Source organism: Onychomys torridus, chromosome 17 (assembly GCF_903995425.1).
Source record: "Onychomys torridus chromosome 17, mOncTor1.1, whole genome shotgun sequence".
In the NCBI taxonomy this organism is placed as follows: Eukaryota; Metazoa; Chordata; class Mammalia; order Rodentia; family Cricetidae; genus Onychomys; species Onychomys torridus.
The window spans coordinates 62,311,992-62,324,274 of NC_050459.1; the positions used below are offsets into that span (position 1 = coordinate 62,311,992).

Consider the following 12,283-nt stretch of genomic DNA (forward strand, 5'->3'; position numbering starts at 1 on the left):
GTCCTGGGGCTTAGCACTCAGAGGCCCTGTTGTAAGAATCCCCTGAGCCAGCTGTGGCTAGATTACAGGCACTGTGATGGTCCCTCAAAGCCAGGCGCCGCTGTTCCCACTCGAGATAGTCTTGCTAAGATGGGGCCGTCACACATAGCCCCACACATAGCTCCAACAAGGTTCAGCTTTCAGGATTTGTGACTTTTCCCCTGCGTGCAGATCTCTTAAGAGTAGAAAGCAAACCTCCAACCCAGCTCTGGGGAGACTGAGGCAGGAGGTTGGGCAGAGTTGAAGCCAGGCTGCATAGGGAGATCCAGTCTTTGGAGTACAGGAGTGGGCCTTGTTTGAAACTGCAGTTGCAGGCACAGGAGACCTGGGGAGATTCCAGAGGGAGGAAGTACTGTGCTTAACACTCAGTCCTCAGGGTGTTACCGAAGCAGTGCTGGTCAGCGTGCAGTGACAGTTCACCGTCCTCTGACCAGCCCTGCCCCTCACTGCCTGTGTTGTGCAGGAGAACTCTCTCAGCCATGGTGACTGTGACGAGGACTTCAAGCAGGCCTCTTACAAGGAGGACAGAGGCCAGCTGCCCCTGGAGTCAGACTCTGTGGAGTTCAACAACGCCATCAGCTATGTGAACAAGATCAAGACCCGCTTTCTGGACCACCCTGAGATCTACAGGTCCTTCCTAGAGATCCTTCACACCTACCAGGTAAGGCCCAGCCCCCCAGAGCACCTGCCTTCACCTGGCATTGTCTGGCATTTGGGAGCTGAGAGTGAAGACCAGGGCCTCACAAGCTGGCCAGACATTTGCTGCAAGGCACACCGTTGCCAGAGACCCTAGGTAGCTTTCCTCAGTCAGGACACACATAGACACACCTCTGTTCAGTCTAGTTCTGAGGGAGTCAGAAGTAGGTTGGGATGGAAAGGGGGGCGGCGGTGTTGAGAGGTATGTAAGCCAGCTACTGCCAACCCTGGGTACAGTAGCGGGGAGAAAGAAGGCTGGGGTCAGCCTGTATGAAGGTTGGAAGTGCACAGCCCTGATTCTGAGAAAGGAACTTCCTGATCTGGCTCAACAGCTGACACTTAAAATATGACAGGCTGTGTCCCCAGCTCTACACAGCACAAAGTTGCACAGATAAATAAGATTCTTCAGCATACACGTTCACTATCAGAACTAACCTAGGCTCTCCATGAACTTGGAGAACCCCAGTGATAGTCCCCATTTGATAGCACAGGCTTCATCAGTATGTGATGGAGAAGCAGCTTGAGTTATGTGGATGGAGAAACCTTAGGCAGTGACATTGTGGCTTCCAGCATAGTAGCGCCTCTAGGGGGACGTAGATGTGGGGTGCTGGTGTAGTTTTGTATTCTTGGGGGCACACCAGCCAGCTGGGTGCAGTTAGCTACCAGACAACAGTGTGTTACCTAACAAAGCAAACATGAGTGAGGACCCCTTAGCTATCCTGTGTGGTTTAAGGAAGCTTGGTGGCGGCAGAGGACATGCACAGAGTGCCAGCCACAGCATGTGCACTCTCTCAGTTTCTGCTGTGAGACCAGCCTCTGTTTAGAACCTCAGCTTTGTCTGTGGATGGGGCATGAGAGGTGGCCACGCTCACTTGCCACTCTTTCCAGTTTGTTGTCTATCAGGGATACCACACCTGCCTGTCACTAAGTTGTGTTTTTTAAAACAGTGGTTTGAAGCCAGATGTAGTGGCACACACTTTCATCCCAGAATTCAGAAGGCTGCAGGTGGATTGCTGTAAGTCCAAGGGCGGCTTGGACTGCTCCAGGAACCCAGGCTGTCCGCCCCCGAGCCACTGTGAGATCCTTGAAACCCAAAAGAGCAGTCGGACACTGTTCTGCTCTCCTACTGGTGGGGGTCTGAGCTGAGTCCAGAACATCAGGGGCCCGGGGGGTCTCTCCTCCTAGGACCTATAATTGCCAAGACATAACCACTTTGCTTGGAGTCTGAGGGTGCCACTCACAGGACCTCTTGAGTTTATTCCTAGCACTGTGCAGAAAACCAGAAACCCAAACAAAACAACTTCCCTTCCTGAAGTGGGCAGTGAGCCAGTGTCTGCTGTCATGTTGTGGGCCCAGCACTGTGTTATGAACCATGACAATTGAGTATAAGGTGGCATATTTCTAGCTAAAGTTCTTTTTCTTTTTTCTTTCTTTTTTCTTTTAAGAACAGTATCTCAGCCAGGAGGTGGTGGTGCACACCTTTAGTCCTGGCACTTGGGAGGCAGAGGCAGGCCAGCCTGGTCTACAAAGAGAGTTCCAGAGTAGCTAGAGCTATACAAAGAAACCCTGTCTCAAAATTCCAAACAAACAAAAACAAAACAGTGTCTCAACTTGGCCTGAGACTGGCAAACCACCTGCCTCAGTTTTCTGTAGTGAAAGGTCACCTGGATTCTACATCTCCACCGCCATTCCCGGCCAGTGCTTTTCCCTTCAGCTCCAGGCCTGCCTGCCTTCCTGCCTCCCTCAGCTCCCTCAGTTCAGTGACCACTAGGAGCTCCTCTTTGCTACTCACACGTCCCCTGATCCAGCAGGCCTGACTCCCTCTTTTGAAGGGCACTAAATTTCCCTCTCATTTGGTGCCTACTCTTCCTTTGCCCTGCAGCCCTCATAACCTCCCCAGAGCTGATGTCTACACAGCTGCCCACACTACACTGGTGCCCTGCCTCAGCCTCCTTTGTTCTAACCGCTTGCAGAAGGAACAGCTGCACACTAAGGGTCGTCCATTCCGTGGCATGTCTGAGGAAGAGGTCTTCACAGAGGTGGCCAATCTCTTCCGTGGTCAGGAGGACCTGCTGTCAGAGTTCGGACAGTTCCTGCCTGAGGCAAAGCGGTCCCTGGTGAGTGCCAAGTGCCCAGGATCCTGCCCACAAGATGCATGGGGAGCTTAGAGTCTGACATGGTGTCTTAGACACTGTGACTGCAGTACTGTGGGGGAGGAGGAACATTCCTTCACGTGGAGATGGAGCCAGTGAGGGCTGTGGTCCCAGACTTGCAGAAGTAGGTGAGGAGGGCTTTATCCAGGACCAGACACACTTGGTTTTCTTCCGCAGGTATGCCTGAAGCCTGCCAGAGGTGCCTCCGCTGCCACCACCTCCTCTTTTTCTTATGCATGCTAGTCATTTTGAAAAGTAGAGATGAAATTCATGAACCAGGGTTGGGGATTTAGCTCAGTGGTAGAGCACTTGTGGGTTCGATCCTCAAAAAAAAAAAAAAGAAAAGAAAAAGAAAAGAAATTCATGAACCATAAAATTCTCTTTAAAGTATATAATCCTGGGTTTGGTGTGGCGGCATACACCTTTAATCCCAGCACTCAGAGGCAAAGGCAGGCAGTCTCTGAATTTGAGGTCACCCCATCGATTCCTCCAGCCTCCAGTCTGCTTCCTATCTGGATTTGCCTGCTGTGGATATTTGTCACTGGTCTGTGGCCTTGTGACAGTGTCATGTCTTGAGATTGGTCTGCATTCAGCCTTTGGTAGTGTTCCCTCCTGTTGTTGATGGCTGAGTAACAATGCTCCTGAGGGTGGGCTTATCCATTTCATCCTCTCATGTTGTGGGACACGCGGTGGTTTGCCTTGAAGCTGTTGGGAGTAATGCCCCATGAACCGACTTGGGCAAGTAATTGTTTGGATGCCGGATGGCAGCTCTGGCCCTGCGTCTCCACGGGCTTCCCAGATCACATGGCAGTTTCATTGAACGTTCTGAAGAACTTAGAAAGTGTTTTCCGCATCAGTGGCTTTGTTTCCCCATGCCCATTTTGTTTGTTAACTGTTGGACAACTGTCGGGTGGGATGTGTCTTGGCTGTGACTGCATCCCCCATTGTATCATGTCTGTATACTGGCTGTGTTAATTCATTGCTCTTTATGTATGTGCGTGTTTTGTCTGTGTGAGTTTATGTGAATCACACAGATGCAGGTACCCATTGAGGCCAGAAGAGGGCATCAGATCCCCTGAAACTGGAGTAACAGGTGGTTGTGAGCTGCCACGTGGGGTGGTGGGACCTGAACCCAGGTCCTCTGTAAGAGCAGCCAGTGCTTGGTGCTGTAACCGCTGAGCCATCTGTCTGCAGCCGCAGCTGAGTGAGTCCTTCCTTGTGCACCATGAGCTTCCTAGATGTTTGATCTGCAGACTCTCACCTCTGTCTCCTGTCATCTGTTCTCTGCTTGGTCATATTTTTGACGCACAGTCTTTTGATTAATTTTTTTCCACATCATTCTTAGTATTAAGCTTTAGAAGCTGTTGCACAGTTGAGGTCATGAGATTCTCCCTATTTTCTTACAGTTTTAAACTTGAGGTGCATTTTGTATGTGGGCGTGAGGTGGGTCCAGTCTCAGATCTGCTTGTCCAGCACAGCTGTAGAAGGGCTGCCATGAAGACAATGTTCCTGTACACGTGGGTGCTTGTGACAGCTGGGTTGCCATCTGCTGGTCAGTGTGTTCTCAAGCTAGCTTGGCATTGGCACTCCAGCCTTTAAAGGGGGTTCAAGAGCAGGAAGCCCCGTGCCCTCACATCCACCTCCTCCTTCTTTGTCAGAACTGCTCCAGCTTTTGAGACCTCTGATTGTTGAGTATGGTTTGTTTGTTTTCTCTTTGAGACTGGGTCTTAGTGTGGTGCAGACTTGTCTTCATCATGTGACCCTCCTGCCTAGGCTCCCTGAGTTCTGCAATCACTGTCATGGGCCACTCACTACGCCTGGGTCTTTTTTTTTTTTTTTTTTTTTTTTTTTTTAACCATTACATATTTGTGTGTGTGCATGCCACAGCTGGTGTGCAAGTCAGAGGACAACTTGGAGGAGTAAGTTTTCCCCTTTCATCCTATGTGTCTTTGGATCACACTCGGGTCCAAGCAGTTACCCACCGAGCCATGTTGACGTTGGCCTGGTTTTGGTCTAGTCAGGTATTTGCAGCCTGGTGTTGCCATGGTTTTCTTGGGCTTCCCTTACCCAGGCCTGTGGCCAGTGGCCACCAGGTTTGTCACCATGTCTTGGACACAGAGTATCAGCCTAGGGCTGTGTCTTGATGATAGATCACTGCCCCCTGGTATCTGGTTGCCCTCCAGGGCCTAGATGATGGCAGAGCCGTGGGAGCCGCTGTGCCTTCCAGCCTCAGGTAGAGCCATGTTGTACATTGCCCTCGGGCCTTGCTTCCTCCTCAGAGCTGTGACATCTGTTCACTCAGGTGAGACCATGAGCTGCTGGCTCATTTCAGGACAAAAGTGCATTGCCAGCTTCTGGAAAAACTGGAGGCATGTCCCGGTCATCGCCTCACTGAATGTCCACATGGGGTGAGCAGCACTATCCTACTCCATGTCCCCAGAGCCACACGGATCTACAGAGGCTCCTGAACTGTGCCTGGAGGGAGACTGGGCCCTTGCTCACCTCTGCTGTCTTGAGTCCTAATTTGCCTGTTTCTCTGAAGTTTAGAAGTTCTTGAGTGGGTCCCCCTTTGAAGTCATGACTTTGGTTGTTCTAATGTCACTGTGACAGGCACTGGGCAGAACCTAAGGGAAGAAGGCGTCGTCTTGGCTCATGGTTCCCTAGGTCTCTGCTGCTGTCCTCCCTCCCCGGGTGCTGAGCCTGCTGTGAGGGGAGAGCTTGGGGCGGAGGGACTGGTGGGGACTGGTGCTGCTCCACAGACACAGTAGACAGTGGGCCTGATGGCCCCTCACCCTCCCTCTAGCCAGGTCCCACCTCCTAGCTTCTAGGACCTCCCAGAATAGCACTCAAAGCCATCAGTACATGAGCCTTTGGGGGAACACTTCATCTGGATACCATGGTACCCCATTCCTATCAGGAGAATCCTGACTGCCTCTGGGGGCCATAATAGTATGTAGGAGAGGGGTATTATCTCCAGGGTCCTGATGGCATGGCCACGGATTATACATTAAGATGAATTTCCTGCCAGCTGCTACTCAAGTTGGGACTGGTATTTGGGTCTTGTCCTTAGATCTGGGTGCTACATTTGAACAGAGTGGCTGTGGCTCAACACCCCTTGGAGCCTACGTCATCCTCCACTGCCCTTCTCTGAGCTACCCCTGATGGCATGGAATTGATGGTGTCAGTTGAAGCCCAGGGGAGTTCTGAGTTGAGGGTCTCATAGCCCCTATAAGTCTTACTTCCTAGCTCCCTTGCTTTCTGCAGTGGTGGGCCTGGTGCCCTGAGGTCTTGTAGGCTGTCTGTAGCTCTGACCCCATGGGCTGGTGGTGAGACAGGGGCTTAGTAGCCAGTTTAACCAGCTGCTAGCTTGAGGCCCTGGTTCCATCCTAACCAAGAGGAAAGCCAGAAACACCAAACATGTCTGTTGGGCCAGGTTGATGGTTTACTTAATCCCTGTACTCTGAAGGCACAGGTAGGTGAGTTCTAGGCCACCAAGGGCTTACATAGTAAGACACAAAATGATAATTGTTAGGTCTCAAACCCAGGACAAATGGCTAACTGAGGTACCTATTTAACATATCAAAGCATACACTGGCCACCAGTCTCTCTAAGCATGGCCAATACTACCAGTTACAGAGTCCTGGCTCCCCTCTGCACTTTCTCACCCCACCCTCTACCCTAAACCTCTCCCTCCTAGGGGCTCTGATCACTTTAAAACTCAAGACATTTTGGACATGCAGTCTCTTGGCTCCTGGCTGTCTCCACTCCTGGTCCTTTCTTGGTCTGTGCTGCACATATGCATGCATGTATGTCTCACCAGATGAAATGGGGGGAAAAATGAGGACATGACCTCTTGCAGGTATGGTGGAGCAGAAGATTTATTGTAGACACGAGGGAGAGCATAGTCAGAGGCATCTGGAACGGTCCAGACTGAACATGGCTGTGGAGGGTGGAGAAAGAGGGAGAGGACCTGGAAACCCAGAGGCCAAGAGGGCACTTGGGGTGAACAGTGCTGAGAGGGACCAGGACTCTAGCAGCCATTGGCCATGTTGAGAGACTGATGGCCAGCATCTGCTCTTAGGTGTTAAACAGGCACCTCAGCATTTATCCAGAATTTCTTTGAGACTTAACAAGAATAACAATTATATAATAAAGAAACAGTTCCTGCTTGGGAGGCAGAGGTAGGTGGATCTGAGTTCCAGGACAGCCAGGGCTACACAGAGAAACCGCTCCGGAACCAGCAGTCACAACAAGGAGAGGCCAACCCTGTTCTCCGCGCTTCCTCCCCAGTCACTGCCGGAACTGAGGGGCCACAGGGACCCTGCCTCCAACATCTCAGTGTGAGGAGAGCTGTGCTGTGAATTGAGGCAGAGGGGCTCTGTCCATCCCATAGCGGTTGGTGCACTGTGAGGCTCCAGAGGACTCTGTCCATCCCATAACGGTTGGTGCACTGTGAGGCTCCAGAGGGCTCTGTCCATCCCATAACGGTTGGTGCACTGTGAGGCTCCAGAGGACTCTGTCCATCCCATAGCGGTTGGTGCACTGTGAGGCTCCAGAGGGCTCTGTCCATCCCATAACGGTTGGTGCACTGTGAGGCTCCAGAGGACTCTGTCCATCCCATAGCGGTTGGTTTGCACTGTGAGGCTCCAGAGGACTCTGTCCATCCCATAGCGGTTGGTTTGCACTCTGAGGCTCCAGACCTCACGGTCGTCATTTTCAACCAAGGGTAAACTGTGGTGTCACTCCTTTGTTTTTTTGAGCTGAGGACTGAACCCAGGGCCTTGCGTTTGCTAGGCAAGCGCTCCACCACTGAGCTAAGTCCCCAGCCTGTGGTGTCATTCTTACTAAATCTGACTGCTGAGCACCAGCTGGGTCCAGTCCCTGACACTGGCCACTTGGCTTCAGTGTGGAGAACCCGCCCTGCTCTAGTAGCTTGAAGTAGGCGGCCTCATCTGACCACAGCAGAGTGAGCGGGTGTGCTGTGTGTCAATAAAACTTTATTTACAGAGTGGGCTCTTTACAGAGTCTGGCTGCCATTAAAAACTTCACAGAATGAATGGGCTGGCTGCAGATCAGTATAGCCTCATTTACAGAATGAATGTCTGTGGCTGTTGGCCATAAGCCCTATGTGCTTAGTAGGCCAGCAGTCCCGATTTGGTGTCTGTCTAGGCGAAGAACATTAACAGCTAGAGTGAGGAGTGTGTGGGCTGTGGTAGGACCAGCAGTGCTGAGTGCCCTGAAGCCAGGCTGGCGAGCATCAGGTCACCCCTTCAGGGCCCATGCCACTCTGCACATTTTGCCCCCACCTGCCTCTTGAGAATTGGGAGTTAGGGTTTGTAAGGACTCCAGTGAAGAACTCCCTGGGAAAACCACCTCATTTGGGGGTCCTGGGGCAGTCTTCAGTCTTTGACTTGCTGAGCTATTTATTTTGAGACGGGTCTGGCTATGTAGCTCACGCCAGTTCTAACTGGTGCTAAGATAAAAGCCATGTGCCACTCTGCCTGATGGTTAGATTTAGGGGTGCATCTTCCCTGTGGCTGAAGGGTAGTCCTTTATTGTAAAATTTTTCTCGCTTCAAATAGGAATCTTTCTCCCAGAGACGACCCCTCTCTTCAGAGCTTTGCTGTGCGTGCAGTCCAGCGCTTTTCCCGAATGAAACAGTAACACGTGGCCCCTCTGGTCCTCCCCTTCGTGTGTGTTTGAGTGTCTGGTTTTGCCTTCGTTCTTCTCTTTGCTCTGCGTGTTGTGCATCCTGTCCCAGCAGCAGCACAGAGCAAAGCTGGTTCTGTATGGGTACGCCACGGCTTCGCTTGGCGCAGTCTGGGTGTCTGTGTAGGCCCCACGGTGGTGTGGAATGGGGAGTAGCGGTGCTGACAATGATCCAGGGTGTCAGAGCGTCGGCCTCTCCTAGCTTCCAGGAGTAGCAGCATCCCGGTCTTGTCTGTTGGTGGAAACTTGCTCCAACTGTCCTTCCCTGCAGTACGCCACAGAGTAAGGGGCACTCCCTGGACATGTTCTGTCATTCATGACAAATAATTCAAAACCTGCCTCTAAGCCCCCACTAGTGACCTGGATGACATCAGCTACTTCCTCTTGCTGGTGGGGCTGTGTGCTGCTACCTACCTCCTACCTAGAATGCTTTGTGTTTTCTGTAGACACCGTGGTCAGGGTGCAATAGGGCCCTCCTCTGCCTGGACATACTCAGTTGTCTTGCTCCTGGATCTCTGACTCCTTGCTCGAGAGGCCACAGGGAGCCTTCTTACAGCTGTGTACCAACATTCACCCAGTCATCTGTGTATTTGGTCTCTGCCTGCCCCAGAAAACAGGAACACTGCAGAGGCTCTGGCCTGTGGCAGACAATGCCTACCAGGGCTACAGGTCAAACCAGAATTGACTGCATGTGCACAGATACATAGATGGGCTACCTGCCTTTCTCCAGTCTGACCACCTCCCATGTTTGCGTCCTTAGTTCACAGGCAATGGGCCATGCGAGATGAACAACGTCCAGAAGAACGAGGAGAAGAGTCTGGAACACAGTAAGAAGCGTGCTCGACCCTCACTCCTGCGCCCTGTGTCTGCTCCAGCCAAGGTAACTGTCCATGTGTGGCTTCTTGCTGCACATGACGGGAGTGGTGTGGACACTCAAAGCGGCGGGGGATCCGGAGGCCAGAGACGGTAGTCTTCTAGAAAGGCCATCTGCTGGCCTGGCGCCCATGCACTGCTCCTGACCTGAGGTGGTTGTGAGGAGGGTTGGAAGGAAGGTGTGGTGCGCTTTTGATTCTCCTTTTCACTGTGGTGACTCTTCCGTAGGTGGGGCTGCAATTGAAATGTGCAGTTGTGTGGTTTGCTTACTGCACAACTGAGGAGTGAAGGTGGCTGACAGCAGTTCCTGGCCCGCTCATCACCCCGTGATGGTGGATCTCTAGTTCTATCACTGTTTACTAGCTGACTTCTATAGTAATAAAGTTTTTTGGCATTTCTGTTTATTTAGTTATGTGCAGCGGTGTCAACCCCAAGTCACAGTTCATCGCTTTTCCTGGTATCTTGACACCCAAACTCTTCTGGCCCGGCCAGTGGGAGGCTCCTCCAGGCTGCCCTTGGGTCTCTCACCATGTCCCTCTTTGCCGTCGTTACCCTACTCTGGGGAATGGCTATACAGCAGGGCGCTCCATACCGAGGGTCTGGGTCAAATGCAGTCCGAGTCTGGTTCATCCATCTGTGGGTGTGCGTGGTGGGGGCAGGGGGGAGAGAAGACTGTGGGATGTCTCCGATCAGAAGACAACTTTAGGGCTCATTTGGGATCCTCAGGTTATCAAGTGTGTGACAGGCGGATTTCTTTACTTGAAAAATTATAACCCTTGCCCCGAAGTCCAGTTTAGAGATAAGTATCTGCACACAGCCTTAGACCTGGCTTCCTCAGGATGCCCCCTGGGGTCCCCTCCCCGCCGTCTAGTCACCCTCTGGCCCACAGCACCCGAGTCCTGTTACGTGCAGCTGGGGTCAGCTAGCCGGCACGGTGCTCTCCGGTCGTTGAGCCGAAGCGCCAGGATACAGCACAAACATTTTCTGAGCAGGCCACTGGCCCGAGTTTCCCCCTTCACATGGATCACAGGATGGATCCGCTTCCTCCGTGTTTGCCCGCCCTCTCCTCAGTCTATCGGTTGGCCCTGCGGCTTGGCTTCCATTGTCCCAGTTAGTGTCTTCTGAGCATGCGTGAGTCTCTGGCTTCCATTTTCCCAGTCCGTGTCTACTAAGCATGCGTGAGGACCTGGCTCACATTTCCCCAGTCCAGATCTACAAATGTGCTCGAGGCTGAAGGTTCTGTTTCCCAGCGTCGTCTTGGAATGCGTTAAGTTATGAGCACTCCCGTGTCTTTTGAGCATGCGCGAAGCCATTTTTCCCAGTCAGTGTCGTCCAAGCTTGTACGAGGGCTTTAGGTTCCATTTCCCAGTTTCTGCAGAGCGTACGCCACGCCATGGTTCCATGTACCCTGTAAGCACCTGCCTACCACGTGAGGCCTTGAGTTCCAGTTTCCTAGCACTTAAGGCACATGCGCGAGACCCTAGGTTCGGCCAATCACGTGCAGGCCCGGTGCCTTCCCTGTCTTGTGGGGCTTGGACCATTACTGCACATGTCCGTGGCCCAGATCTTGTTTTCCACAGCCTTGCAAGTGTGCTGGCTGCCAGGTTTGATCCCCAGGATGGCAGAGGATAAGCCATAGCAGGGATTGAGACCCAGACCTGGCAGGGTGCTGTTGTGGGCTTGCTTTTCCTTGGTCCCGAGTCGCCCGTGCCTGCGCCCCCACCCTTCACCCCCGTCCGTCACAGAGCCAAGGAGGGAACAGCACTCCGATGCTAGGCGGCCAGACCTCACCCAGGGTTCTGGGGACGGCCCGCCAACTGCATTTGGAGCTTCCCGGGTTCCGTGTACTCCACAGTACCTGTGGTGGGGACACACTATTAAGCCGAGGGTTTCTCTCTGCAGAAGAAGATGAAGCTCCGAGGCACCAAAGACCTGTCCATTGCTGCCGTGGGGAAGTACGGCACGCTGCAGGAGTTCTCCTTTTTTGACAAGGTGAGCCAGGTCTGGTCCCTCCAGGCACAGCTGCTTCCTGATGACGGATCTGGAAGCAGGGCCACTGGGGTGCGTGGGAGAGGAAAGCATAGGCTGCAGAGCGCCGGCCCACCCCGTGGTTCAGGGCCGGCCCCACACGCGCACGCAGAAGTGGCTTTTGCGTGCCCAAGGCGTACCGTTTTTGCGGTAGTCTCCGTATTCCCACAGGTGCGCAGGGTGCTGAAGAGCCAGGAGGTGTACGAGAACTTCCTACGCTGCATTGCGCTCTTCAATCAGGAGCTGGTTTCCGGCTCAGAGCTGCTGCAGCTTGTCAGCCCATTCCTGGGGTGAGTGGCTCCGGCTCCCTCCTATCCTACACACAGGCCCAGGGAAGTGAGCCCGGAAGTGTGTTTGTGCATTGCCTTTCTTTTGTGTGTTGGCTTATTTCCTGTGTGTGCACAGGTGGAGGGTAGAGGCAAGTTCTTGGGTGGGTTCTCTCCCACCATGGGGTCTCAGGAAGTAAACTCAGGCGGTCAGCCTTGGCAGCAAGCACCTTGGCCCACTGAGCCATCTCGCCCACCTTTGTGGTTTTCTTCATTGGTTAAAGCAGTTCCCCAGCCATTGTTGACAGGCTCAGATCTGTAAAAAAGTGACTTGGAGAAAGCAGGTCCTGGTGACCTTGTACACTGTGTGGGTGGACAGTGTCTTTGTCTCAGGTTATGACTCTTGACTTTATGACGATAGGAGAGCTCTTGCCATTGGGTAAACATTTTTCCTGCGATTTGCAAGTTGCAGATGTCTATGTTTAGGGACTGGTGACAGTCCCTCTTGCAGGATTCTGG

At 52.7% G+C, this 12,283-nt stretch overlaps 1 protein-coding gene across 2 annotated transcripts in view; it reads left to right on the top strand.

Annotated features, from left to right (window-relative positions):
- Positions 1-12,283, top strand: part of Sin3b (SIN3 transcription regulator family member B) — a 37,687-nt gene that overhangs the window by 7,204 nt on the left and 18,200 nt on the right. The window contains exons 4-8 of one of the 2 annotated variants that reach the window (XM_036209264.1): positions 503-700; positions 2,709-2,852; positions 9,358-9,477; positions 11,373-11,462; positions 11,670-11,788. In XM_036209264.1, the coding sequence (XP_036065157.1) occupies positions 503-700; positions 2,709-2,852; positions 9,358-9,477; positions 11,373-11,462; positions 11,670-11,788 (671 nt within the window). Of the gene's footprint in view, positions 1-502; positions 701-2,708; positions 2,853-9,357; positions 9,478-9,698; positions 9,879-11,372; positions 11,463-11,669; positions 11,789-12,283 lie in introns of those variants that run through there. The other variant, XM_036209265.1, reaches the window with a different exon arrangement.